Source organism: Arachis ipaensis, chromosome B05 (assembly GCF_000816755.2).
Source record: "Arachis ipaensis cultivar K30076 chromosome B05, Araip1.1, whole genome shotgun sequence".
NCBI lineage: Eukaryota > Viridiplantae > Streptophyta > Magnoliopsida > Fabales > Fabaceae > Arachis > Arachis ipaensis.
In genome coordinates, this window is record NC_029789.2 from 136,803,707 (window position 1) to 136,831,600 (window position 27,894).

Genomic DNA, 27,894 nt, shown 5'->3' on the forward strand with positions numbered 1-27,894 from the left:
TCATGTACATTTATTTTTTATATTTATTAAAACATAAAACGTGACTGTGGTAATAAAATAGAATGAGAATTTAATTTATTACTTTTCTACTGGTTCAATTATTGTTATTAAGATTTAAGATTATATTCATCTCATATGGATATAGTCCAGGTAGTGTCTATAGATTCAGAAGGTTAATCATATTGTGTACATATTAAAACCAGGTTCATTTTGAAATAAGAAAAACAAAATTACCAAATATATCATAATATTTTCCAACCACAAGATGTTTATTACTATACAAAACCGTGCGAAATCAATTTCAAGTATTGCTGTAATAGATGTGTAGCTCCCAAGCCGAAGAAACACCCATATAAAATCCCATGAATATATCCCCACACCAGCAACAGAAGATCACATCTCACCATGTAATGAGAATTTTTTTTCTGAGCTCCTTTGGACAACCCTGAAAAAACATTATATTTTAACATGAAATAATGGAGCTTTAGATTTGACATGTATTTGAGAATAGATTGTTGTTCACCTCTACTTTCATATATACTTCCTTAGCGACGCCTAAACACCAATGCCCAAAATTAAATTAGCTAAAAGTTTTACAAATGAGTTACAATTCATGAAACCTATACCCTAATTATAAAAATGAAAAATACGTAATTAAGATGTCCCAAAACATGCTTGCATCAATAAAGCTCCCAGAGCAGAATATGATGCATCACCATCAATGGAGCCAACCCAAAATCGAAGACGAGCACAATCAACAAAAGCAAATCCATACACAACTGAACCATCATCCAAGATGGTGCTACCCTGTAAATTTTTCAATTTATCACCATTTAACAATTCAAGGTACCAACAAAACTATCTATGCATTAGGTATACTTATAATAGCTTGCAAAAATTAATAACTCAGCAACAGTGCAAACCTCTTTTATTGCAAGCAGATGGTTGGCATCAGGCCCAATATTACCCTCCACAGTGGTTGATGGAGTGATGACCTGAACTAATTTTCTTTGAATAACCTGAAAATATGATGACAGTCAGAGTAATACCATGCAAAAAAGGCAATCTAAATTTGCACGTTGTATAAGATAATTTATTAGAACTCAAAAGCATTAAGGATAATGAATAAATAAATTGATATATAAAGATTTATCTTAATTCAGTTCAATATCATGTTATCTGCTGCAACATTAGGTAGGATCTTTCTGAAACAGTTTCCAACACATAAGATAGACTAAGACACAGGAAATTCAAAATGATTGAATGAAGATGAATTTATCCACATCTAGAGTAAAAAGCTATGATGAAAAAACTTTCTATATACAACTGTTCATACCCTGGATCGAGCTATCCGATCCGGGATGATTGGCGATAAAGCGACCGACCTCTTCAGGTCAGACTATCCGACCTATTCCTAAAAGAGTTCGGCCAAATCGACAGGAAAGCCCAAAAAAGGACCCAACTCAAGGAATACGACCCAGATCCAAAGGCAGCACAAGCCTATAGAGATAAGGGCTGTTCCATTAAAGATAAACTGACCTCGTCAAAAGATAAGATAAGATAAGATAACTAACTTATCTTATCTGAAAAGGTCACTCTACAACTACTATAAATACACTGGAGCACCTAGGTATAACTCATACTCTGATTCTACTAAAAACCTGTTTAATACTCATGCTAACTTAAGCATCGGAGTCTCTTGCAGGTACCCCCCACCCTCCGGTGACTAAGGATCAGCAGTGGAGCCAGCCAACAAGTCGGACACAACAGCTCCGACCGCCACTCACCAGCCGAACACGTCGCACCGACCAGTACAGAAGATCTCGACCGAGATCGACCTCCAGTTTCAAGTAACCCTCGGAACATTGGCGCCGTTGCCGGGGAATCTGGAAGTCATCCCATCATCATGGCGAACGACCATGACAACGACCACAACTCAGATCTAGAGGACAGAACACCGCACAAAAATACGGATGTCACACCGAAGGATACTCCAGAACCTAACGGAGACAAAAACTCATCGCATCCGGGAGTAATAGAAGCACTTCAAGATCGCCTAAAGCAACTCGAAAAAGAAAGCCAGCATCAACAGGAAATTGGCAAGGATCTACAAAGAGAGGTAAGGCGACGTCGAGAATTAGAAGATAAACTCCTCCAACTCGAAGCTGATCTTAAGGCAAAGGCTACTCGTTCCACCCATGAGGACAACTCACGCAAAGATCAAGACCCATTCATTAGAGAAATCATGAAGACTAAAATCCCTAAAGACTTCAAACTTCCGGATATGACTTTGTATGATAGCACTACAGATCCCAACCATCACCTCAGCAACTTCAGAAGCAGAATGTACCTCACCGACGCCTCAGATGCCGTTCGCTGCAAAGCTTTTCCAACGACTCTCATAAAGATAGCAATTAGATGGTTCGACAACCTACCTCTGAAGTCCATCTCAAACTTTGACGACCTGGCCAAAAAGTTCCTGGCCAGATTCTCCATCCAAAAAGACAAGGCTAAGCACGCCCCCAGTCTACTGGGTATCAAGCAAGGAGATAAGAAAAGTCTTCGCAACTACATGGAAAGATTCAACAAAACATGCCTAGACATACAAAACTTGCCAACAGAGGCTGCCGTCATGGGCCTCATCAACAACCTACGAGAGGGACCTTTCAGCCAATCTATATCAAAGAAATACCCCACATCTCTGGATGAGGTGCAAGAGTGGGCAGAGAAGTACATCAACATGGAAGAAAATTCTCGACTTGGAGAAGCCTCGAAATCCAGTTTCACCTACCGAGATAAAGAATCCAAGAAGAAGGAAGATCGAACGGGGGAAAAAATTAAAAAGTATCACAATTACACACCTCTTCACGTGTCCCTTGTGGATATTTACAAAGAAGTCTGTAACACATAAAAGATACCCCCAGCTCGACCACTCAAGGACAAAAGAGGAGGAGGAAATCGGAACGAATACTGTGAATACCATCGGGTCCGAGGACATTCCACTAACGAATGCTTCGACTTAAAAAACATCATAGAAAAATTAGTGAGAGAAGGAAAACTAGATCGGTATCTAGCTACCAGAGATGATGAACAAAGAAAGAGATGAAGGGATGAAGATGTCGGACGAGCTGAGCGATCACCTCGTACGCCAGAAAGACATGTCCATATGATACACGGAGGATTTACAGGAGGAGGAATCTCCAAATCATCCCGCAAAAGACATCTCAAAGAAGTATATCATGTCGAAGGGAAGGAAGAAGCACACGACATCCCTGCAATCACATTCACCAAAGAAGACGCATCCAGTATCATCTCAGGACATGACGATCCCGTAGTCATCACCATCATACTGGCAAACGCCAACCTCCACCGCACATTAATAGACCAAGGGAGCTCCGCCGACATCTTATTCAAAACTGCCTTCGACAAGCTCGGCTTAGAAGAAAAGGAGCTTAAAGCATACCCGAACAATCTGTTCGGACTAGGCGATACCCCAGTACAACCATTGGGATACGTGTCACTACATACAACCTTCGAAAAAGGGAACCAATCCAGAACACTCAAGATAGACTACATCGTGGTCGACGTGAGTTTAGCCTACAATTCCTTAATAGGTCGGACAACACTAAATCAACTCGGCGCAATAGTCACGACTCCACATCTATGCATGAAATTTCCAACTACAAAAGGGATAGCTACGATAAAAGCAGATCAAAAGATGGCATGCCGTTGTTATAACGAAAGTCTAAACCTCAGAGGCAGAGGAGAAGAGTTCCATACAATTGAGCTTGGTGGAGTTCAGAGACGAGAAAAACTCCGTCCACAGCCCGAAGGTGAAGTAGAGAAAGTTTAGATCGGAGACACCTCGGACAAAACAACTAATATTGGCACGATCCTGAAAGGAAATGTAAAAGAATTATTAGTACAGTTCCTACGAGATAATGTCGATCTCTTCGCATGGAAAGCTGCAGACATGCCAGGCATAGACCCCAAGCTAATGTGTCACAAGTTGGCGGTTTATCTAGGATCTCGGCCGGTACAACAGAGACGAAGAAAACTTGGGCCAGAACGATCCCAAACTGTGGAAGAACAGGTACAAGCACTACTGGAGGCAAGATTCATAAGAGAAGTCAAGTACCCACTATGGCTAGCTAACGTCGTCTTGGTGAAAAAATCAAATGGGAAATGGCGAATGTGCACCGACTACACCGATCTCAACAAAGCCTGCCCAAAAGATCCTTACCCACTCCCAAGTATCGACGCTCTGGTAGATGCTTCATCCGGATATAGATACCTCTCGTTTATGGATGCATACTCCGAATACAACCAAATACCCATGTATCCACCAGATCAAGAAAAGACATCGTTTTTAACACCAAAGGCAAATTACTGCTACATTATGATGCCTTTCGGTCTCAAGAATGTGGGAACTACTTATCAAAGGCTAATGAATAAAGTCTTTTCAGATCATATCGAAAAAATCATGGAGGTCTACGTGGACGACATGTTAATAAAGACACAAAGTGAAGAGACATTATTGTCTGACCTGGTCCAGGTGTTCGACACTATAAGGAAGCATGACATGCGACTCAACCCCGCAAAATGCACCTTCGCAGTAGAAGCGGGAAAATTCTTAGGTTTCATGCTCACACAAAGAGAAATTGAAGCAAATCCAGATAAATGCCAGGCTATACTCAACATGAAGAGCCCAACTTGTATAAAAAAAGTACAACAACTCAACAGGAGATTGGCAGCCTTGTCTAGATTCCTATCGGGAACAGCGATAAGATCCCTTCTTTTCTATGCTACTCTAAGGAAAGGAAAGAACTTCGAATGGACAATGGAGTGCGAGCAAGCCTTCCAGGATTTCAAAAGTTTCCTGGGACGACCACCTATCCTAACTCAACCACGAGAGGAAGAACCACTCGTATTGTACCTTGCGATAGAAAGTCGGGCAGTAGCCTCAACACTAGTTCGAGAGGACGACAAAGGACAGCAACCTGTATACTTCATTAGTAAAGCGCTACAGGGATCCGAGCTAAACTACCAAAAAATAGAGAAGTTTGTCTACGCTCTCATACTGACATCTCGACGACTTCACCCGTACTTTCACGCTCACACCATTAGGGTTCGGACCGACCAGCCCATAAAAGGGATATTGCAGAAAACAGATCTAGCAGGCAGAATTTTACAATGGGCAGTCAAGTGATGAGAGGATTTTTTGACGGTTTAGAAATTCACTAATGAAATCTCGTTGTAAAGTATAGTTTCTAAACCAAGCAATAATCCTTTCATACAAAAAGTTGTTTGTCACTAGTACAAACCCCCTAAAATTTATAAACCGAAGTATTGGACCTCGGGTCGTTCTCCCTAGGAATTGTAATGAAGTGTCTTGTTATCGGTTGTGAGTTATATTTGGGGTTTTTAATATGAAGCATGAAAGATAAATGGTAAGAAAGTAAACTAATGGCTAAAAAGGTCTTGGCAAGGGTTGGTGGTCAAGGATCTCTATCCTAATCACTAACCACAATATGAGAATTGGCAAGGATTAATCTCATTAAATCATCCTCTAACTAGTAGTAAAGGAAAGTCAAATGAGCTATATCAATCCTAGTCCATAAGTCCTAACTCTCCACTAATTCAATTAGTGAGAACTAGAGTCAATGGATCCCAATCATCAATTACTTGGACATTAGTAACTCAAGAGTTCCTAAGTTACATTTCCAAGCCAAGAACATAAAACTCTACTCTAAAATCCAACCAAGCATTTCATCAAACACTTGGAAGGCACAAAAGAAAGACATAGTAAATCTACAACAAGAATTAATTCTAACTACAATCAAATGTAAAGAATTAACAACAACAATTAAAGGAAACAAGATCTACATGAATTACCTCTTATTGAGTTGAAAGAAAATGGAATGAACAATAGTAGATCTACAACAAAACATAAGAACAACATAAAGGAAATTATAACAAAAGAATAGAAGAAGATGAATGTAGCAACAAAGAATTGAGAGATAGAAGTGGAAGAAAGCAAAGATTAAAACCTAGATCTAAGAGCTAAACCTAATCCTAATCCTAATTCTAGAGAGAAGAGAGAGCTTCTCTCTCTAGAAACTAACTCTAAACTAATCCTAATGAGTGTGTATGATTGCAATCCCCCTTTGCTCTTCAATCCTTGGCTTTAAATAGCAGTTTAGGCGCCAAAGTTGGTTGAGATTGGGCCCCACAACCCTTCAGAATTCGTTGGCCACGTTTTCATTAAAAAAATCATAAACCAGCACCGACGCGTACGCGCACAGCACGCGTACGCGTCCATGGGGTGATTCGCAGGTGCGTGCAAGCGCCAGGTGCGCCGCGCGTCCATGGGCGAGTTCAACTTCTTTGACTTTTCATGATTTCTCCACTTTGCATGCTTTCCTCTTCACTCCTTTGATCCATTCCTAGCCTTTTTAATCTGAAATCACTAACAAACATATCAAGGCATCTAATGGAATCAAAGGGAGATTAAAACCATCAAATTAAGGGTCTAAAAGCATGTTTTCACATCTAAGCACAAATAAGGAGACAATCACAAAACCATGCTATTTAATTGAATAAATGTGGGTAAAAGGTGATAAAATCTCTTAAAATCAATACAAGATAAACCGTCAAAATGGGGTTTATCATCGAGCTATCCGAGTTTGACCTCCAATATGAAGCTCGGACAGCCATCAAATCGCAGTACTTGGCCGACTTCATTGCAGAATTCACAGATACCCTGGAAACTCCCACAGAATGGAATCTCTATGTGGACGGGTCCTCGAATAAGACCGGAAGCGGTGCAGGTATGATAATAGAAAGCAACCAAGGAACCTAAGTTGAGCTTTCCCTCAAATTTGGGTTCCCGGCCTCAAACAACCAGGCGGAATATGAAGCGTTACTAGCTGGTTTGAAGCTGGCTAAGGAGGTCGGAGCTCAAAAACTCAACATCTTCAGCGACTCACAGGTAATCACCTCACAAATAACAGGGAGCTACCAAGCCAAAGATCCCACCATGAAAAAGTATTTGGATAAAACCAAAGAACAGCTCGGACAACTTGGGGAATATAAGATCTGTCACATACCCCGCGAACAAAATGCCCGAGCTGATGCACTCTCAAAACTAGCCAGCACCAAACCAGGGGGCAACAATAGAAGCCTCATCCAGAAAATGCTACAGAACCCGTCAATCTCGGAAGAGGAAAAAGTCCTAGCCATAGCAGGTCAGGATCAGGGATGGATGACCCCCATAATTAATTACCTCAAAATAGAAACACTCCCCACAAATGAAAAGGAGGCAAAAAGGTTAAAACGAGAGGCTCAGTACTACACTATCATAAACAACACCCTATACAAGAGAGGGATCTCAATACCGTTGTTAAAATGTGTGCCGACCTCTAACACAAGGGAAGTTTTAGAGGAAGTACACAGCGACATTTGTGGTAATCATCTCGGAGCACAAGCTCTCACCAAAAAGATATTCCGGCGGGATTTTACTGGCCAACTCTACAAAAAGAAGCTATAGAGTTTGTAAGGACATGCCCACCATGCCAGAAGCATGCCAACTTTCACATCGCCCCGCTAGAAGAGCTCATCAGCGTGACCTCACCTTGGCCATTTGCAAAATAGGGACTCGATCTTCTCGGACCCTTTCCCCAGGGATCGGGACAAGTCAAATTCCTCATAGTTGGGGTGGACTATTTCACAAAGTAGATTGAGGCAGAGCCCTTAGCCAACGCCACTGCTCAAAGAAGCCGAAAATTCCTATACAGGAACATTGTCACAAGGTTCGGGGTTCCATACTCCATCACCACAGACAATGGCACTCAATTCACAGATGCAGGCTTCAGGAAATTAGTAGCCGACTTGAACATAAAACACCAGTTCACCTCTGTCAAACATCCTCAAGCCAATGGACAGGCCGAAGCTGCCAACAAAGTCATACTGGCTGGGTTGAAACGGAGACTACAAGATGCAAAGGGAGCCTGGGCCAAAGAACTTCCATAAGTCCTATGGGCATATCGAACTACGCCACACTCCACCACAAACAAATCACCATTTTGATTAGCGTACGGAGTGGAGGCAATGATCCCAGTAGAGGTCGAGGAAGGGTCGCCTAGAGTAGTCCACTACAATGAAGAAGCCAATTCTCAACTTCAAAGAGAAGAGCTCGACCTACTTCCAGAAATCCAAGAAAGAGCTCGAATCAGGGAAGAAGCGCTAAAGCGCCGAATGGCTTCGAGATATAATCAAAAGGTAGTGCCAAGAAGTTTCGCTGAGAATGATCTCATCCTAATCCAAAATAATATTGGAACAACTTGACCTGGAGAAGGAAAGCTGGCAGTAAACTGGAAAGGACCCTACCGAGTCATAGAAGAACTTGGGAAGGGCTACTACAGATTGTCCGAACTCGATGGACGAGGGTTTCCTAGATGATGGCACGCCTGCAACCTAAGAAGGTACTATAGCTAGAAAAGGCAAAAGATCTCGTCATAGGATGCACTCTTTTTCCTAAAAAGGTTTTTTAATGAGGCACCAAGTTGAGGTCCAGAAATTATCCGACTTAAAGGGATGAAAAACTCCCGCATGTATATATTTGCACTTTCTTTTGAATAAAGTATATTTTAGATATTCTACAAACTCTCAAGACGCATTAATCTGAAGCATTCATCGTCCGATTATAAAGTAACAGATCGGCAAAAAGTGAAAAACAGATTCACTGCACGATCACGATAGGAGACCAATAAAGTTGAAAACGCGATTCATCCAAAGGTCGACCAAACAAAGATAGAAATCACCTTCTACAAATCGGCAAAGATGAACACAGAATAATGCAAGAAGTTATTGAAAGTGATCCGAAAAAAAAGAACCTGACGAGGTCTTATGGATTGCTAAATAATAACTTAAAGACTGGCCGACGTTGAGAAGTCGGACCAAGTCAACCCAAGTTATCAGCAAATCCATGGAAAGAGGTCTGGCCAACCCTATAAAAGAGGAATTGCTATAACTTAGAAGAGATCGACCTAACGAAGTCGGTCTCCTACAAAAAACAAGTTATAAAAGTAATCCCTGAAAGAGACCTGACAAAGGTCCAAGAAAGAGGATTACAAAAATAACTTAGAAGAGATCGACCTAACGAAGTCGGTCTCCTACAAAAAATAAGTTATAAAAGTAATCCCTGAAAGAGACCTGACAAAGGTCCAAGAAAGAGGATTACAAAAATAATTTAGAAGAGATCGACCTAACGAAGTCGGTCTCCTACAAAAAACAAGTTATAAAAGTAATCCCTGAAAGAGACCTGACAAAGGTCCAAGAAAGAGGATTACAAAAATAACTTAGAAGAGATCAACCTAACGAAGTCGGTCTCCTACAAAAAACAAGTTATAAAAGTAATCCCTGAAAGAGATCTGACAAAGGTCCAAGAAAGAGGATTACAGAAATAACTTAGAAGAAGATGACATAAAGAAGTCGACTCCTGCAAACAAGTTATAAAAGTAGTCCTTGAAAGAGACCTAGCTAAGGTCCAAGAAAGAGGACTGCAAAAGTAACTAGAAAGAGGACCAACATAAAGAAATTGGTTATGGGTTGCTAGAAATACAAGCAAGAGCAAGAAAACCGAAATACAAGTTGGACCTACATATCCACAACCTCAAAGGATCCAAGCTACAAGCAATAAGTACAAAGCAATCCAAAGAGGCCGAGCAGCAAGGCTCTAACATTCTCAAAACCCAGAAAGGTGTCAAGACGAGTGCAAGCAGGCAGAATATAAAAATATAACAAGCTTCGGGGTCAGGCCCAAAAAGCTTGAAAGCTACTTGTTATTTTTTCAAAATCAAAAGTTGCTAAACAAGCAACCAGAAGGAGTATCAACAGTCAGCAAAATATTCAAAATTACAAAATAAAGAGTTTAAAAGCCCACAAGTCGGGCTATCCACACAAATATCCAAGAAAATTCAGCTAAGATTAGAAGACTTCTCGGCAGCATCGGTCTGAGGTGAAGGAGGGCGAGTCTGAATAGGCACAGCATCCACGGTTCCATCATCCTGGTTCAGAATCTGGCAATCTGGATCAGACACAACTGGAGGAACTGAAGAGGTTGACACTTTGGCAGAAGACACAGGGGGAGGTTCAACATCATCATCATCCTGGTCATCAGGGACAATTCTACCATCCCTCACAACATTATCCAGGCTGAAGAGAGTAAGGTCGGCCTCGGGAGCAATAATCCGAACCTGCTCCTTCAGGTTCTCATAGGCAGCAGTTACGCTGCCAACAAGATGACCTTGGAGCTCGGAGTAATCAGCTCGGGCATTTTCCAACTCCTCCTTCAGACGCATTCCTTCCCGTTAAGATGTGACATAGCTGTCTTTGTGCCTCAGTGCTGTATCTTCGGCAAGCCTCACAGAAGCCGCCAGAGAAAGGGAACTCGCCTTCTCGTTCTCCAAATCCTTCTCTAGCTTGGCCACCCTCATTTCAAGTTCCTCCTTCAAGCCCTTCATCCGATCAAACTCCTGTTTGGCCTCCTCCATAAAGGCTTTGGTAGCATGAAGAGGGAGATCTTGAACAGTACGGTACATAGCAGCCCCCATATGCGCCATCTTAATACTACTCCGAGTGATGAAGTCTAAATGGCGAAGGAGAGAGACATCGTCAGTGGGGACGATACCGTAAGGACCGATCTGCTGATCTACAAACTCGACCGCGTCAAAATCAGGGGCGTCAAGATTGAAAAGCTCAATTGTTTTTTGTTTCTTATTGGGAGGAGCACCAGAAGTAGCAGTGGAAGACTGTGGAGGCTCGGCCAGGCAAACCCGAGGAGTGGGAATCACCTTCCTTGGCCCAGGAGAGCTCGGTACGGGCGGCTTCACTTGAACTTGTGAAGATCCCTCTCCCGTCGCCTTGGCCGAGATATTTTGAGCAGTAGCAGCCTTCTTGGCCTTTTTGTAGGCCTTCATGGAATCATTATTCTTCGACATCTCTGAAAAATATAATAAGTGATGAGTTACAATCTAGGAGAAGCAAAACCAAGAAACAAGTATAGAAACAAGTCAGACAGTACCCAAAACAGTTCGAACCAGGGATGGGTCACTCAAAAATCTTTTTGTATCAAGATGGGGCGGCTCCCCCCATAAATCTTCAAGAACAACTACAAAAGCCCGCTCAACCTCGTCAAGCATCTCCCATGTATAGCGAGACACTCTCACATTCTTTTGCCACTCTAGAGGAAAAGCAGGCTCATCATTTTCATCAAGGAAAAAAGGGCGGACCCCCTCAACAGCACGAACTCAGAAGAAGTAATTCTTAAAATCTTTAAAAGACTCATCATACATGGTGAAAACTTTATGACCCTGGGCCGACCTGAAAGAAACCCAGGAAGCTTTCTTTTTGGAAGAACCTCCAGGCTTGGCAAAAACAAAAAGATAGAGCAAAAGAGTTTGAGAAGGTGTTACGCCTAACTCTTGGCAAAGCAACTGGAAAATCTTGATAAAATCCCAGAAATTTGGATGAAGCTGGGATGGGGCAATGTTACACGACCACAACAAGTCGGTCTCGAAAGCAGTAAAAGGAAAGGTAATGTCCAACTGGCTGAAGAAGTATTCATAGGCGTAGAAAAAGGGACGCTCCCCCTCGACAGAAGTAGGAAAACAAACCCTCTCATCAGAGTTGGGCGCTATAAACTCATAATCCCTCTCCCGGGCACTGCCACTACAAATTCTATGACGTTTCCTTAGCTCTACACAAAAATCAGTGTCCACCACAGAGACACACATCAAGACAAGGGAGTCCAGCCAATCGAACATCCCCTCGGGAACTTTAGAGGACATCTCTACAATGTTATTGCGAGAAGACATGAAGCCAACTAATCCTACAATAAGAAAAGAAGATCAGATTACTAAAAAACATCTCGGACGAGGGGCAAAACAACTCGACTAATGTGACACAGAGAAACAAACAGAAAAGAAAAATCCCAAGACTCAAACCAAAGTCCTGGGGCATCCTTTGGAGGCAGTAACAAAGCAAGGTTTCAGGAAAAATCTACAACTTACGTCTCGGCATCCCCCAAATAAGAAAAGAAGATTTCAAACAACGAGCATTTTCATAGGAGAAAGACAAAATACAAAAAAGTACAAAAAGTCATCAAAGCTACTATTTTTTTACAGTCTATCAGCAAAAAGCTTTGACAACATCAAACACGCCAAGCAGAAATCATCAAAGACACAACCTTTTCTCCAGAATCAAACAAATTATCACCAAAAGCACAAACGAAAACAATGATAACATGCAAAAGCCCTAGGAGCGTCAAGCAATAGGAAAGACGAAAAGATTCATACAAAAGGGCGAAGAAACTTCAGAGCACGCATTACGACAGTAACCAAGCACAGCAAAAGCAAAAAGATCCAAACTTTCTCAAAGCAAAATCGAAACTTTCTCACCATCAGGCAGAAAAAATGACGTAGAAGGAAAGAAGAACCAACCTGAAATGAAGAAAGAAGCTTCGAAGGGAAGTGAAGGTGGAAAGACGGAATCGCCCAGAAAATCGCCGAATGATGCCGCAAAGCAAAGACAAAGCGTAGACAAAAAATGAGAGAGTAAAGGAAGAAGTTACGAAGAAGAACGAAGAAGAGAAACCGTTTTCTGAGGAAGCAAAATTCAAAATAAAGCCAAGGGAAACGGGGCAATTAATACCAATTAATAAAGGTATTAAACCCTCGCACGTTCCCTAGAACAAAGCGCTAATACAGAAGTGCGCACTTTTAAAGGAAAAACGTTCTAAATTCAAAAAGGTTCTATAAAGGAAGAAATCGACAAAATGCTTGAACTCGGCTTCACTAGAGAAGGACCGAAGTCTAAAGGACTCGACCTCAAAAAAAGAAGAAGATCGAGCTCAAGCAGGGGCACTGTTCATACCCTGGATCGAGCTATCCGACCCGAGATGATTGGCGATAAAGCGACCGACCTTTTCAGGTCAGACTATCCGACCTCTTCCTAAAAGAGGTCAGCCAAATCGACAGAAAAGCCCAAAAAAGGGGCCAAACTCAAGGAATACGACCCAGATCCAAAGGCAGCCCAAGCTTATAGAGATAAGGGCGGTTCCATTGAAGATAAGCTGACCTTGTCAAAAGATAAGATAAGATAAGATAACTAACTTATCTTATCTGAAAAGGTCACTCTACAACTACTATAAATACACTGGAGCACCCAGGTATAACTCATACTCTTATTCTACTAAAAACCTGTTTAATACCCATGCTAACTTAAGTATCGGAATCTCTTGCAGGTACCCCCCACCCTCCGGTGACCAAGGATCAGCAGTGGAGCCAGCCAACAAGTCGGACACAACAGCTCCGGCCGCCACTCACCAGCCGGACACGTCGGCACCGACCAGTACAGAAGATCTCGACCGAGATCGACCTCCAATTTCAGGTAACCCTCGAAACAACAACCAAAGAACAATGTCATCTACAAGAATTTAACAAAGCCAACACAACTGTAAGCATGGAAAAACTTACGGAGTTGGCTCCTCTAGCCTTTGCTTCTTCGGATGTCTCCAACTGCTCCACCCTTCCAACCTTGTATCTTCACAATGAAAGAAAAAACTCAAAACAAGCATACTAAGTCCTCAATTCATTAGCTAGGAAATTGATATGCAACATGATTAGTAAGATTAATTCATATCATCCAATCTATCTGGAGTTAGCCATACTCATCTATGTGCTGCACGAAATCTCCACTTCAGATGTACATTACATTTAGTCAAATCAACTTTCGAACGAAATCTCACTCTATCCTTAGTACTTACCCCCGAGCAATAAAGTTTTGAACAGCATCATCAATCCCACTTTCAGATATACCAACCTGAAGTAGCAAGTAATAACAACTCTCTTTAATCTTTAAGAGGTAAACAAGTAGGAAAGTAATAACCAAACGACTATATACGACAAAAGAGTTGATCTGTCGACATTTTCCCACACCGCTTAATGTTATTTTCCAATCAAGCTCCTTATGGCCAATTTCAGCATCCATTTCATAGAGCTCATAAAACTTCCCCGGTGATTGCCATTAATTATGGTAGACTACTATTAATTGAAGTTAATGAATACACAGTAAATCCTCAGAAAAGTCAATGAAGGATTACCATGTGTTCATAATATGCCGCACAAGAAAAATAAGGTAATCCTAAAGATCTATTTTGTACTTAAACTTTATTCCAATAATATACAATATATATAGATCAGATCTAAATACCTGTGTACGCTAGTAAAAATTACTTTCTCCTTCGATGGTACGAAGGCGCTATGCGTATCCCCACCGAGACCAACATTTACTGTCAACTCCTTGACCAATGGACATCTGATCTAAATTGAGAAACCTCTTGCAAATCTTTGCACGCCATAAAATTCTTCTCCAAAAATCAGGCTCACATACGTTTATGTGTGTAGAGGTAACGGAATAAAACTCTTGTTATTCTCGTCTGTGTCACATTCCTCTACTCTTGGTATACATATATATAGTATGAGATTTGTTACTGAATCCTTCAAATTTTATGAATCATATCATAACAATTTAAAACAGAATCAATTTGGATCTCATCCAAATTTATAATTCAAATTCAGAAATAGAATAACTAATTATTCTCAAATCTCATTTAATATTCTCAATTATCATACTATTATTATATTCTTGATACTAGCAAAAAATATAATAATATTCCATCTGAATTAATATAATTATTTATTTGATCAAATCAAAATAATAATTAAATAATTCTACAGCAAAGATTAGAACACTCGTTAGTGTTTTCGGATTATTAATATCCTTTTTTAATAATCCTATGACCAAGAACAATTTAGATTAAATTATAAAAGATTTATCTCTCAATATTATGATCACTATCACAATGATAAATCTCTAAATTTAATCAAGGACCTTATTATATTAACATTTTAATATAATAACAATAACAAATTATTTGACACGTGATTGATTGGATTGTGGTCATACTACTTATTCCCAACAATCTCCCACTTGCACGAGAGCCAATCATGATAGATTGGATCTTGGGCATACTATTATCACAATAATCTCCCACTTGCACTAGAGCCAATCAATCATGTGTATAATTTTTCAATGCACATTTGTGTTTATCAAAACCCTTTTGACCTTAAACACCTTTGCTCTTGAGCATGTTTGCTTGACCTTTTGTAAAATACACCTAGTGCATAATAAATATCACGTTTTCTCAAAACATGAAATCTCCCACTACAATAGTGTATAATTTTATTTTAAGGACAATCCTTATTGAACATGATTATAAAAAATCTAAGTAACCATTAGATTTATCTTTATAGAATTGTATCATTATACAAATAGGCTACTTTTTCGAAAAGTTAGTTTGACGATCAAACTTTTTATACTTTCAAGAGAAAGTATATCCTCTATTGAGTGGTATACAATTCTAATAAAAGTAATTGTACTCCCACTATTTCTTTAAGATGGAATCCCTTTTCTAAAAAGGAATTTAACCTCTTATCACAGACATTTTGTCATAAGAAGAGTGATAAAAATAATCTCATTATTTCTTTAGGGTAACCAATAAATCTCATTTATTGGACCTAATATCAATTCTATTGGTGTACAATCTCTTAACACATAAGACATCTCCAAACACTAATATTCTTGAGTTTCAGTTTCTGCCTTTTTCATATCTCATATGGGTAAAAAATTGATTTAGTGAGAAATTTGTTAATTTAGCCACATTTCTAAAATGTAGTCTAAATATTTAACAAAAGATTAGCAACTGAATCAAATTCCTTGTTTGGAGTACATAGAGTACTAGTATTTATACACGGAGAGAATCTCATTTTCTATTTAATAGAATATCAATTAGATATTAGAGATTTTACTTTAAACTCTTATAATAAAAATACTCAATATTTTTATTATTGGTCAAACTAACCCTTAAGAGCAATTTTGATTCGCATCCTCAATACTCATATTGAATTTTTCTAAAAAGGCCACAAACCTTAATCATATTAAGGCCAATTATAAATTGTTTGTAACAAAATAAATCTCCAAAAATGCTTGCAAGAATAATTCTCGCAAAAGCTATTTGCCTAATGGCATTCCAACTTCTAAAGTTGTTTAATTCAAAATATATCGCCCAATACTCCCACTAATTTAAATAAAATCTTTGATAGTCATACTATCTTACTTTGGGCACCACATCTTCTCAAGATGTTCAGCAATAAATAGTAGGGAGATGTCTTTGAAATTAGAACTTATGGCTGTCCAAACAACCCATGTAAAATAATATTACAAATATTTTAAAAGTTCTGATCATTTCAAAAATAATTTTATTGGAAGATATTATTTTAATAGAATTATCATCTCCATGATAACTCTTTCATACACGAGAACAATTCTCAAATGTCAATATATTACTTTCAAGTATGTCACACAAAAATGAGCATATTTAAAAATTTAAAATATAAAAGTAAATCAAGAAATCTATATTTCTGACAAAATTATTTAGAATCACGAATGAGTATCTTGGTTGTCATCAAGTTATTACTCATACCTTTTTCAAATAAACACGATTAAATTATATCCCATATAATTATAATCCCAAATAATTATCTAGTTGTCCAGCCCAAGGCTCAGGACCTTCGTAATCCCAAGGCCGTGAACCAGGCCCTGAGGTGCAGACCATCAAAAAATTTGACGCGGGGTCTAACAGGAAGCCCGGGCCTGGGATCAACGCGAGGAAGCTGGAGGAAGGGACAGAGCCCGCGGCGCTGGAGCGGGTGGCGGTGGAGGCGAGGCAGGCCATACAGAAGGCCCGTCTGGATAAGAAGATGAGGCAGGCAGAGTTGGCGAAGCAGATCAACGAGAGGCCGCAGGTGGTGCAGGAGTACGAGAACGGCAAAGCCCAGCCCAACCAGGCTGTGCTCGCTAAGATGGAGAGAGTTCTTGGTTTCAAGCTCAGGGGCGAAATCGGAAAATGAAAGAAGATTTTCCTTTAATAAGAGTGCTTTGTGTGTTATTCTTATATATTTCAATTAAATATTGAAAATTTCCGGCATTAGGCATTAATGCTTGATTTGGTTTGTGATTACAGGTCAAGCAATCTTTTCTTATTGCTCCACACGAATCACATTTTCAAATAGTACACCATATTTTAAGGGAGTATGTCATGCAAACACCTGATTATAAGGTTAATACATTTGATATTTCAAGTTCGGCTTTTCAAGATGATCCATGGTTTTGACTGGGAGGGAGAAGCCGCGTATCATGCTTGGCTGGGTTATTACAACTCAATTAGGGAAATTGGGAGGGAGAAGTCCACCATAGCTGAGCTTGCAAACCGGTTTTTCTGAATCAATTCATTTACGACGGATGGGGACTTATTTGTCTATGACACGTAATGGGCCATGTGGTGTCTAAATGTATCAGTCATCGTTTTTCGTTGTCGAGTACAAATGAAAAATTAAGCTAAGGACTGATTCGTTTGCAGGAAGAAAAGCTTGAGTATGTTTCTGTGTATTAATTTTTTTTTAGAAATTAAAGTGTTTATTTTTAAAATTTTTGGAGAGGTAATTATTCTTTTATTTTTTTAATTTTTTTTTCTAATTTAAAACTAAAAAAAGGTTGAAAAGTAAAAATTGGCCGGTCCTAGTTCGATCCGACCGATTGGTTTTTGGCTGGTTCAATGATTTTGGGACAGCTTTTATAATGACAATTTTATCTAATAAATCAAATCGAAATTGTTGACGCTTTCTAATAGTTTAGGACCCGTTCGTCTGATCAGTCAGGTCTGATTTTTAAAACTATGATAAAAAGGTTCGAGTTGAGTCGAATTTTAGCTTAGACAAACCGAAATCATGTTGTAAATATATGACTTAAGTCTAGGTCTATTATTTTTTATTCGGTTCGAGCCGGACTTGTTTAAAAGTCCAACAAGACCATAAATTTATTTAAAAATCCTAATATATATATATAATGCCAATACATGAGTTTGGTGTTCAAAATTATTTTTCAATTTTACCCTTCCTAATAATCTATCCTACTATATATCAGTTATTCTATATTAAAAAACTTCCACTACTTTATCTACTTTCTCATCATATACATTCACGTTCTCTCTTATCTAATTAATTCACACAATCACGAAACTTCTATAATTATCTCTTTCCTCTCTTACTATCTATCATATCAGGTTACTGTTACTGCATAATTGAAAAACTTTTTTTTCTTTTCTGATTCATCTTCTCTTACATCCTTCTCACTTTTACTTAAATATAACATAAAACTTTATATAAGGATAATTGGTGTTTAAATTTAAGTTTCAATATTGCTCCTAAAGAAAGGTTTATTATTAAAAAATTCTTTTATCAGTTACGTTAAATAAAAATTTTTCTATCCATTTTTTCACAATAATCTCATTCAGCCTGTTTGGAATGCATCTGATTTAAAATCATAGATGAATTGAATTCTATTCCTTGCTTTGGAATAGAAAAAAACTATGAAGTTGAATTCCGGTGAGAATCTCTTTCATTTTGTATCAATTTTTGAGGACGAAAATTTTTATAACGTGGCTAGGATGAAAGACCCAAGACTTTTGAAAAGTCCTATTTTAAACTAATCCCAAATTATATATATTTATTTATAGTTTTAATTTCAGAAATTATTTTTATTGAAAAATAATTAAAGGCAATTAATCGGACTTGAAATAAATTAAGGTTTTTATCCAAACTCTATACCTACGGATTATTTTTCTATTTATGATTTAAAGTTCTGAGAATTCGAAAATAATGAGGTTTGGCTATTTAAATTAGAATTTTGTCTAATTTTATAATTATTGAATTATTTTCTATATTTAAATTATAAAATTGGTAGTTATGAAATAATAAGAATTTTATATGATTTGATTTTAGTTACTTTATATTTATATCATTTAATATTTTAAGTTAAAGGTAAAGAAAATTAATTATATTACCATGTATTTTCAATTAGAGTAATTTATTGGGAATCAATTAGTATTTTTATACCACAAATAATATTTTACAGTAATTTTAGAGATTAAATTAGTTTTTAAAAAAATTAATACTTTATGCTTCAATTTTATTAAAATTACCAAATTATCCTTATACCTAATTTTTACCAAAACCCTAAATCCCCAAAATATCATCCTAACCCTAATTTTCCCAAAAACCTAGCCGCCAATGCTAACCCCCCCTTCATACCCCACTAACCGAAGAAAGAAAGAAGGAAAAGAAAAGAAAAAGAAAAGAAAGGGAGGAACAGAGAGCAAAGGGCGTTGAGGAAGAATGGGAAAGGGGGAAGAGGGACGAGAGGGAGACGGCGCTGGCGGACGTCACTACCGCCGCGCCGCCATGTCACATAGAGAAGAGAGAGGGAGAACCAAGGAAGGAGAAGAGAGGGAAGGTCGCGCTGCTACCTCGCCGCCGCTCCCTGCGCCGGTTGCCATCGCCACCACTGAATCATCGCGCTGCCACGCCGCCGCCACCGTCGGGCTGCTGTGCTGCCATCGATACGGTTCACAGAGGAAGGAAGCGCTACGATGAGGAAGGGAGCAGGAGCCCGTCGCGCTCGCTGCAAGTCCGTCGTCCGTGTCTTGTCGCTGTGCTGGAGTCGTCGCCGCCAATGCTGAGCACCACCGCTGCCGCCTTTGATGAAAGCCGCCACCATAGCTGGGAAGAACGGAGTAGGGGTTTTTCTTAAATCTATTTTACATTACAGGGTTGTTGTAAATCGATATTAATGCGTAAAATACATTTTTGTGATTTCGTGAGTCTTATGAATTGAATTGAGCTGTTTTGGTTGAATGAGATTATTAGTTTGATTGATAAATTGACCGATTGAGAAAGCTAAATATTTGGATTAGTTGATTGATGTTGTTAAAGCAGTTTTCCTTGAATTATTAGAGAAGATTTATTATTGCGTTTTAGGTTAATTTTGGAAACGGTTTGATTTTAGAAAAGATTTAATATTAAAATTTGATTTGATATTAAACCCGATTTGATATCGGAATTTGATTTTAAAATAAATTTGGAAAAGACTTGATATTTGAAAACGGGTTATTTATTGAGAATGATTTGCTACTTTGGAAATGATTCAAAAAGTGTTTGAGGAATGGCTTGGTTTGAAACTATTTGAGATGACCGAGAATTCTTAACTATTGATTGATGTTGTTGGTTGAAGTCGGTTAAAATTGCGATTTATAGGATTGGTTGATTGAATTCTGGATTTTGCAGTTTCCTTGGATTGAGTGTTGTTGTGATAATGGTTATTGGAAGTGATTTGACTGATTAACAGGAGTCTGGTTTGATTTGGTTGGAACCCGAAAAGGGTGGCAGTGTCCAAGTTTTAGAGGAGATGCTGTCGAAATTTTATAAAATTGGATGTTTTATTTGAAGTAATTAATTAAAAAGATTTGTTTTTAAACATTATATGTTTTAAGATTGATTTATTTATCAAAGAAAAAATTACATTTTGAATTAGGATTGTTAACGAACGGAATGGAAAGAGGATGATGAAGGATTTTCTTTGAAATATGATTTTTGAATGAATTTGGAAATGAGATTTGGATTGATGAATGATTATGATGTTGAGAATGTTGAGATATGATCTTTGAATTATTCATATGGCTTATGAATTTGAAATATCTGAGATACGAGATTCCCTGGATTAAGTGCCGTGGCTTGCCACCACGTGTACCAGGTTGAAAACTCGATACTCTGTTGACCCTACGACGTAAGTGTGACCGGGCACTATATAAATTCCCGGGAATGTTACCCCTATTGAGCAATATTGATTATTTGAGAAAAAGCTATGCATAGACTCTTGGGGATGCACATCGGGGGACAGCCTAAGGACAATTCAGACTTGTCGGGTTGGCTGGATAACCGACAGATGAGCCTCATCAGCCATAGGACAGGCATGCATCACATGCATTTGTATGCTTTGCTTGGGTTTGAACTTGTTTTGGTTTGCCTAATTGCTAAACTGTTCTTAACTGCTACCTACTTGTGCTTTCCTTGTCTGTCTTGCCTGTGTTTGTCCTGGCGTGCTACATTTGAGAATGAACTTTGGTGCTGAGTTAATGATTATGTTGTTTGATTGCGTGGTTGGTTTCTGATTGAGATTTTCTTATAAGAAAGGAAATGTTTTGGATTTCTAAAAGATTGAACATTGTTTCTTTGAAAAGGTTTTGAACAATTACCTATTGGTTTTTAAAAGATTCATAAGGCAATGATAATTACTGAGCTTGAAAATAATTTTCTTGTTGAATATCTTCTTATGACAACTTTGAAACTCTGTGGTGAGACCATGTGGTTAGGTTCTCACCCCCCTACAGCTTTACCTTTTCTGGAACCGGATGAAGAAGCATTAAGAAAAGTTATATTGCATTTGGTTTATATGTTGTTGTGTTAATTAGATTATTTTCTTCCCTCGTCTTTTTTTTTATTACAAGTTTGTAAGAGGGATAGGAGTTGTATGTTTTATATGTATATTATATTATGAGATATTATGTAAGGAGTCTTGTATATGAATCTATGCCTGCTTGTATTTTTCTTAAGATAAAGTATTTATTTCCGGTTTTTAAAGAAATCAGCGATACAGTGTCGAGTCACAGGCTCCTATTTTAATATTTAGTATGTAAAGTAGTCGTAATACTTCTTGCTATCACAGTAGCACAGCCGGAAGCATGATTTCTGATAGTGAGGGTGTTACATTTTTCATTCAAAAAATTTGAGAAAAAAATATAATAATAAAAAGTATAATTATGAAAAATGAACAAGAATAATGTAAGAAAAAATAAAAAATAAGTTATGTCCCTTATTAGTATCTATGTGTCCTTCCTATCAGGATGGACATAAAATACACTAATTCAGTGTCTTTGAACACAATGTCTCTGTCCATGTCTCATTTGCTAAACACAATTTTGTATCTATGTGTCTCTGTCTCAGTGTCCCGTCCCTGTAAACAAATGCAGCTTCAGATTCTGATCGACAGATGCATTCGGAATAAACGGCGTACTGGTGGCGAGCTGGCGATGATGACTTGGCTCTCTGCATTCTTTGTCTCGCTTTCCTTCTCTCTCTCCCTCTCTCCGTCACGTCTCTGTCTCCCTCGCCCAGTCTACGGCAGAATCACCGGCAGCGACGAAGACTCGGCTCTCCCTCTCTTGTACTGGCGACGATGCGACACGTCTCTTCCTCTCTCGCACCAGCGGCGACGCGACATTGCTCTTCCTCTCTCGGGTCCACAGCCAACAACTTAGACGGCTTGTAAATCCCTCTCTCAAATCTGTAGCGGGCGGCGCTTCAATGACAGTGACTAAGCGTTGTCTATTTTTCTATTTTCTTAATTTTTAATTTTTTTTATTTTTCGATTTGTGGTACTAGGAGCTGGGAGGACTGTTCTGTTTGTTTATTGTTAAATGTTCATGTTCTCTGTTTTTCTATTGTTCATGTTCTAATGTTCATATTGAATTTCTTATATATTCTATATCTATTTTATATTTTTCTATTTCTGGTTCTACTTGTTGATATTTATAATATTAATATATTATTTTGGAGTTTTTTATATAGAAAAAAGGAGAAGGCAGGGTGGCCCGCCAACCTCCAGACTGTCTTTTGGTGGACAGACCGATTAAGACGGATTTTGGCAGGATGGGGCAAAGCAGAGCAGGCTGACCCGCTTTGCCAATCTTAATTTTTACTGAACAACTATACAATTTCTTTTTTTGAGAAAGGACAAATAGGTTCTTGACCTTTTGGCCTGCGGACATTTATATCCTTGAGAATTTGAAAATACATTTAAATTCTTGACTTTCTCAAAATCTGGACATATCAATCATTGGGTCTAGTTTGTCCCATTTTAAAAATTTTTCCACGTGTACATCCGTATATCGGCCAAATCAAGACACCAGAAGCCATGTTTGATGTTTTCGTTGGGTCTGCCAGACCCAAATAAACAGAAAGATGTGTCCAAATTTTAAGAAGGTCAATAAATTAAATATATTTTCAAATCGTTAGAAATTTAAATGTCTTTAGGCCAAAAAGTTAAAGACCTATTTCTCTTTTTTTTTTTCAGATAAAACTTTTAACAATTTACACCAACAGCTATAATTTCTGGTCGAGTTAAATCTCAAATTCATCCCTGAAAGATACCCCAATCTCCATATTAGTCCCCAAAAGATAAAGTTAATCAAAAGAGTCCCCGAAAGATACCCAAGTTAATCACATTTGTCCTTCCGTCAATTCTCTTAGTGACCTGGCTAACGTCTGCTGACGTGTTTCGTTAGCTTCCAACGTGGAAGAGGCCAACGTGTCATAACCGATTGCTGACAAGGTAAGTTTGGCAAAACAGTTCAAATCAGTCCCTAATTGTTTGAAACCTAATCCTAATTTCGACGATAAATACGTCGTCTTCAACAATCAGTGGGCCATATGATTGGGTTAGTGTTGAAATTGCTGATTTCGGGCGACGATGGAGGCAGCAAATGGAGGCCGTGGTGGTGGTGTGTCGTTCTACTAGACTATGCCTCTGCCAACCTACATGTCTTCTTCTTCTTCTTCTTGGATATCATTTGAACTTTGGAGATGGCTTAACTTAACTTTTTGCCCTTTTTGATTGTGATGAGTCTTCTCTTGCGTCCTCTTCGTTAGCCTTCCTCTTCTCTCTATCACTATTTTCGTCATCCTCATTAGTCTCTGTCTTCTCTCCGTCACCGTTTTCTTCATCGACAGCCACTGCAGGCTGTTTGGCACTTGATTATCTTCTGATTCCAACGTGGATGCTTTTGGATCAGACTGTTCAGCTTTATCTTTGTTGCTAGATGCTCTGTTCTTGGCTGATCTTTCGAATTCCTCCAGAACTGAGCGGACTTCTTCATTGTTAGCAAGATCCAAAGGAGTCTTTCTTGCCCTTGTCTTGGCAGTAAGACTCGCCCCTTTCTTGGCCAAGTACCTAACAAGCTCCAGATGGGAACCTTGAGCTGCGTAGTGTAATGAATTCATGCCTTTGCGAGTACAAGCTGTGATGGATGCACCAGCTGCAACTAGAGCCTTAACAACTTCCAAATGCCCCTTCTGAGTGGCAAAGTGTATTGCGGCCATGTCATCCATAGCAGAAGCACCAACATCAACCTTATTCTTGCACAGATAACTTACTATCTCTGCATGTCCAGCAAATGCTGCTAAATGAAGTCTATGGTCCAAAGCTAATTGTCAAAGGAACAAAGTGGAAATGCTATAATTTCCAAGACAAACCAAATTCATTTTACCCTATATAAAACATCCTTACTTATTTCTAATTCTTCCTAGGGTATCTTTAATTAGAGGAAAAAAATTGGGTGAAAGTTTTCTTTGATGAGCTTCATGAGTCCATGTGTAATTTTAGTCATCAAACACTTCCATGAAAAGTTTCACCCCATTTTTACTCGCCAATAAAACAACCTTACCCCATAATAACAAGTTCACAGGGCATTACACATTAAGCACATAACAAAGTACCAAATCATTTTCAGATAAAACATGCAGCACAACTCTGTTCATGCAACAAAAAGATAAAAAGCATAAACAATAAGTCAACAGAGATTCCAATACAATGGTATTAGGGAAGCTAATCCACGATTCGATGCAGATAGGTCAAAAAGGAAAGGGAAGAAAATCACGGTGCAATGGATTCAATTATCATCAGGAAAGAACAAGTTAAACTTCAAAGCAAACGAATTGAATGGAGAATTTACCGTGGGAACCGAACAGAGTGTTAGGGTTCCTTTAGCAATTAGTAGTGATAATAAATGAGAGGAGGATACGGTGTTCTCGAATGCTTGTCTTTGGAATTAACAGCCAAAGGGTTTGAAGTCAAAATCATCTGAACAGCGACGAGATCACCAGACCTTGCCGCCGTATGGAGCTCATCGCCGGTGCTTCTTCTTTGTGGGTTGCCTTTACCCATCTCCACACGTTCCTCTTTTGCTGCTTCACTTCACACACTTTAAAACCAACCAACCACAAAATCTCCATTCTGCCCACAAAACGGCGCCGAATCATGACTATCAGGGCATTCACTCAAAACGGCGTCGTTTTTCTTCTCTGCCAGCGTGGCAGTTAACGTCACATATCAGCAGACGTTAGCCAAGTCATCAAGCGATTTGACGGAAGGACGAATCTGATTCAGTCGTGTATCTTTCAAGGACTCTTTTGATTAACTTTATCTTTCGGGGACTAATATGGAGATCGGAGTATGTTTCATGGACGAATTTGAGTATTAACTCATTTCTGGTCATACAATATTCACAACCCAATTCATTTTCCATCCACACATTACCAAGCCAAACCTAACTTTCATGTCAAAAACAGCGTTACCAGTAAAAAACAGCGTTACCAATAACATCACAACCAAAGGACAAAAAAGTTACATAAGGTCCACTGTCATTAATGTCCAACAACTTAATTAAATAATTAATGAATAACCAATATCCACCCTCATTAAGCATGAACAAGCTACACAAACCTATGTCTAACACATGCCTGAGCTTGTGGAGACAATCATGATAAGGCGTCACAAGTTCACTGGCCCACGCACGTTTCTCATGTGAGGAAGAAAATAGCTTTACTCACACTAGCATTATTGGCCGTTACTATAATAGTCCCCTTCACCGCTATCATAGTCTTATATAGCAATCAACGAAGCCTTTAGACACAAGAGAGACTGAAACAATGGTAACAATATTAGGTACTCATACAGTGATCCCAAAAGAAGAGACCCCAAAGGGTCTTCTATGGCTATCAGACAACGACCAACTTTGGCGATGGAGTCATACACCTTCAATCTACCTTTACAACCCAAAACAGAACAACGCCAAGAACAACAACAATACTGTCGTCGATGTCAATGTCCTCGTTGAGCGAATGCGAGATTCTCTCAGCGAGATTCTCGTTCACTACTATCCATTAGCCGGGAGGCTGAGTTGGACGGACGGTGGCCGTTTGGAACTCGATTGCAACGCAAAGGGGGTATTGCTTCTCGAAGCTGAATCGAAGAAATCAATGGCGGAATATGGAGACTTCACTCCAAATGAACCCAGCATCAAAGAACTCATCCCAGCTGTTGACTACTCTCGTCAAATAAACGAGCTTCCTTTGTTCTTGGCACAGGTGACAAAGTTCTACGGCGGCGATGGCGGCTTTGCAGTCGGAATCCTTTTCTCTCATGCAATAGGCGACGGCCCCGCCGCCATTGGCTTCATCAACTCATGGGCGAAGCTCACTCGAGGTGCGAAGCTAGATCCAAGCGAGCTTCCGTTTCTCGACCGAACCGTGCTCAAACCAACTGAGCCATTAACTCCACCCCTGTTCGACCACCGGGAGTTCAAGCCTCTGCCGCTCATCCTCGGAAGAACCGACAGCATCGAAGAGCAAAAGAAGAAGACGACCTTCGCGCGGTTAAAACTCACACCAGAACACGTCCAGAAGCTCAAAATGAATGCGAATGCAAATGCAAATGTAACCGTAAATGGAAACGGTAACGGTAACGCTCCTCATAACCCATCTCCGAGACCGTACAGCAGATTCGAAATTATCAGCGCACATATATGGAGATGCGCTTGCAAAGCTCGTAATCTTGAAGAGAATCAACCAACGGTCGTTAGATTCAACGTCGATATTCGCAACAGATTGAATCCGCCACTTCCTCAAAACTACTTCGGAAACGCGTTGGGTCCGACGGTTACGCCAACTTGCTACGCTAAAGAAATCACCACTCAACCAATCAGTTACGCAGCGCAGAAAATAAGGGAAGCTGTTAATAAAGTGTCGAATCACGAGTTTGTTAAATCACAAATGCATTACGTGGCAGGGTTTGAAAACCGTTGGGATCTGATTAGGACACATTATTCGGAGAAAGGTGAGTATAGAGCTGATGTGCCTTTCTTTGGGAATCCTAACATTATACTTGGCAGTTGGATGAGCATGCCGTTTTATGAGGCTGATTTTGGGTTGGGGAAGCCGTTTTATTTTGGTCCTTGTGGTCTGTGTCCTTATGATAGAGGGATGATTGCTCTAATGCCTGACGAAGATGGTGATAATGGATATGGTGTTGTGGTGTACATGCACTTTCAGGTAGACCACATGAAAGATTTCATCAAATACTTTTGGGAAGATATTTGAAAACAAGGGATGAAGATGATGGTATTAGCTCTTTCAAAATAATTTAATCTGTCTTTTGTATTTTCTTCTTTTTGAAAAAAAAAAATTCACTAGTGTGATAAAATTCAGTTTGCTAGAGCTGAGTTGGGTGTGTTATTATTGGAAAAGTATAAGTAACAAACAAGATTTTTGAACAATGTGTAAACAATGTAAATTAATAGGGTTAAAAGAGTAAATTTAATTAGTAGCATTAAATTAGGGTGTAATGTATTTTTATTTGATTGGTGGTTGTTTATGTTGTTCAAAATTTTCATTGTTCCTCTAGCACTCCCCGATATTATTTCCATTCACTTTTGTATTTCCTGTCGTGTTGATGGCAATAATGAATGTCGGTCAAAAACTTTTTAATAAAATATAATTTTGTTGGAAGAATAGTCTAGAACAATAATGAATTCTTTATCAAAGTTTAATTTTATTTGTTACAAGTGCAAATCAATAAAAATTGAGAGTATTAAATCTCGGATAATCTCTCAAAAAAATTACAATGAGATATACGTGTGTTATCGGCTATGAAAATAAAGGAGTTTGTAGATAAGCATATAAGAATTTAGATGACAATAAAGTAAAGCAAACAACTAAAGATAATAAATACTAACCATCTTCAATAGGGAACTCATCCCAATTTCTA

At 38.9% G+C, this 27,894-nt stretch overlaps 1 protein-coding gene, 1 long non-coding RNA gene and 2 pseudogenes across 4 annotated transcripts in view; 2 read left to right on the forward strand and 2 right to left on the reverse strand.

The window, feature by feature from the left end:
- The window catches only part of LOC110262593, a 77,940-nt gene extending 63,806 nt beyond the window's left edge, over nt 1–14,134 (reverse strand). For 2 of the 3 annotated variants that reach the window (XR_002347422.1, XR_002347421.1), the window contains exons 1-3: nt 13,536–14,134; nt 924–1,019; nt 524–807 (exon numbers count right to left, since the gene is read on the reverse strand). This is a non-coding gene — a long non-coding RNA (uncharacterized LOC110262593). Of the gene's footprint in view, nt 1–208; nt 808–923; nt 1,020–13,535 lie in introns of those variants that run through there. The other variant, XR_002347420.1, reaches the window with a different exon arrangement.
- Nucleotides 16,567–17,094, forward strand: LOC107641262 (annotated as a pseudogene).
- Nucleotides 23,592–25,029, reverse strand: LOC107641264 (annotated as a pseudogene).
- Nucleotides 25,549–27,635, forward strand: LOC107644361 (spermidine hydroxycinnamoyl transferase-like). Its single transcript, XM_016348200.2, has one exon. The coding sequence runs from the start codon at nt 25,779–25,781 to the stop codon at nt 27,225–27,227; it is 1,449 nt and encodes a 482-aa protein (XP_016203686.1). The 5' UTR covers nt 25,549–25,778; the 3' UTR covers nt 27,228–27,635.

Excerpts from the sequence above, each read along its gene's own strand:
- LOC107644361 (XM_016348200.2), top strand. The coding sequence starts at position 25,779 with ATGGTAACAATATTAGGTACTCATACAGTGATCCCAAAAGAAGAGACC.